This window comes from Phytophthora parasitica (assembly GCF_000247585.1).
Source record: "Phytophthora parasitica INRA-310 unplaced genomic scaffold supercont2.20, whole genome shotgun sequence".
NCBI classification, from domain to species: Eukaryota; Oomycota; class Peronosporomycetes; order Peronosporales; family Peronosporaceae; genus Phytophthora; species Phytophthora nicotianae.
The window spans coordinates 1044114-1045187 of record NW_008649006.1 but is presented as its reverse complement, the minus strand read 5'-3'; the positions used below and the strand labels follow the sequence as shown (position 1 = coordinate 1045187).

The 1074-nt window shown below is 58.8% G+C and overlaps 1 protein-coding gene across 1 annotated transcript; it reads left to right on the top strand.

The window, feature by feature from the left end:
* Positions 1-472: 472 nt before the first annotated feature.
* PPTG_10180 (hypothetical protein) lies at positions 473-1023 on the top strand (the record flags this gene model as incomplete). Its single annotated transcript, XM_008905465.1, has 1 exon — positions 473-1023. A coding segment is annotated over one exon (551 nt), but the record flags the coding sequence as incomplete, so codon positions are not given.
* Between the last annotated feature and the right edge of the window lie 51 nt (positions 1024-1074).

Here is a 1074-nt window from a genome sequence, read left to right as displayed (position 1 = left end):
AGTACTCTCTTAGCTGCTTCCCAATGTGTGTTGTTGTAGCATGACAGGTATTTGTTCAATTCCCTTACTACATTTGCAATATCTGGTCGCGTACCTATCACTAGATATTGTAGCGACCCTATTAGTCCCCTGTAGTCAAATCTTTGTGCTGCTATTTGTTCAGCCATCATCTTAGTTTCAGGCTCGATCTCAAGGCCTGTGACTTGGGGAGTCGCTACTACTGAGCTGTTCTCAATGTTATACTTCTTCAGTAGTCCTGATGTGTACTGATGCTGTGAGATGGGAAACGACGAGACGCGACGACGACGGCGGCACTCCACGATGCATAGAGGCCGTAATGGCCACAGAGCTTCGTAGGCGTGATGAGGAGCGGGCTCGGGTGCTGGCAGTGAAAGCACGAGACGAGGAACGAGAGCGTATGCGGGCCGAGGAAGGGAAAGGAAGCGTGCGAAGCGTGTCAAGCGTACGAAAGCTCGCCGATTGAGGCGAACCGAGCGTGAAGGGCTGGCGGTGGCGATGGCTAGAGACGGCGTCGTGGGCACGGTGACGTCGATGCGCGAGCACAAACAAGTGGCAGGTCCGAGACACGATGGAGGCGGTATTGTGCTGGAGAGCGACGTGGTGATGCCAGAACCAACGGCGGAGTTCCGACGGGCCTTGGGTTGGAGTGCGACGGCAGCACGGTCTCTGGGTGAGCTCAGAGCCGTTGAGGAGGCGTTGAAGGACGTTTACGCGACCCGCGCGGTGGCGGAGGCTAGGCGACAAGAAGAACTGGCTGCGGGTGGCGTGGTTGGCGATAACGACGTGAGAACCGGGGAGGCACAACCGTTAGTACTGGCCGCCACCGGGCTCGACGCCATCGGAGAAAGCGACTGGACGAGGGCGTACGAGGCGCCGTTGCAGCGGTCGAGGACACGACGGAGATATGAGAAGCGCGTACGGAAGGCGCTCGCGAAAGCGAGACGTGCACTGCGAGCACGGCTAGCGGCGGGGACGTACCCCGACGGTGCGTACGACGAATAGCGAGGATCAGGCCCAAGTGCCGCCCGAGTATTGAGTCGGGATGGGGCGGAG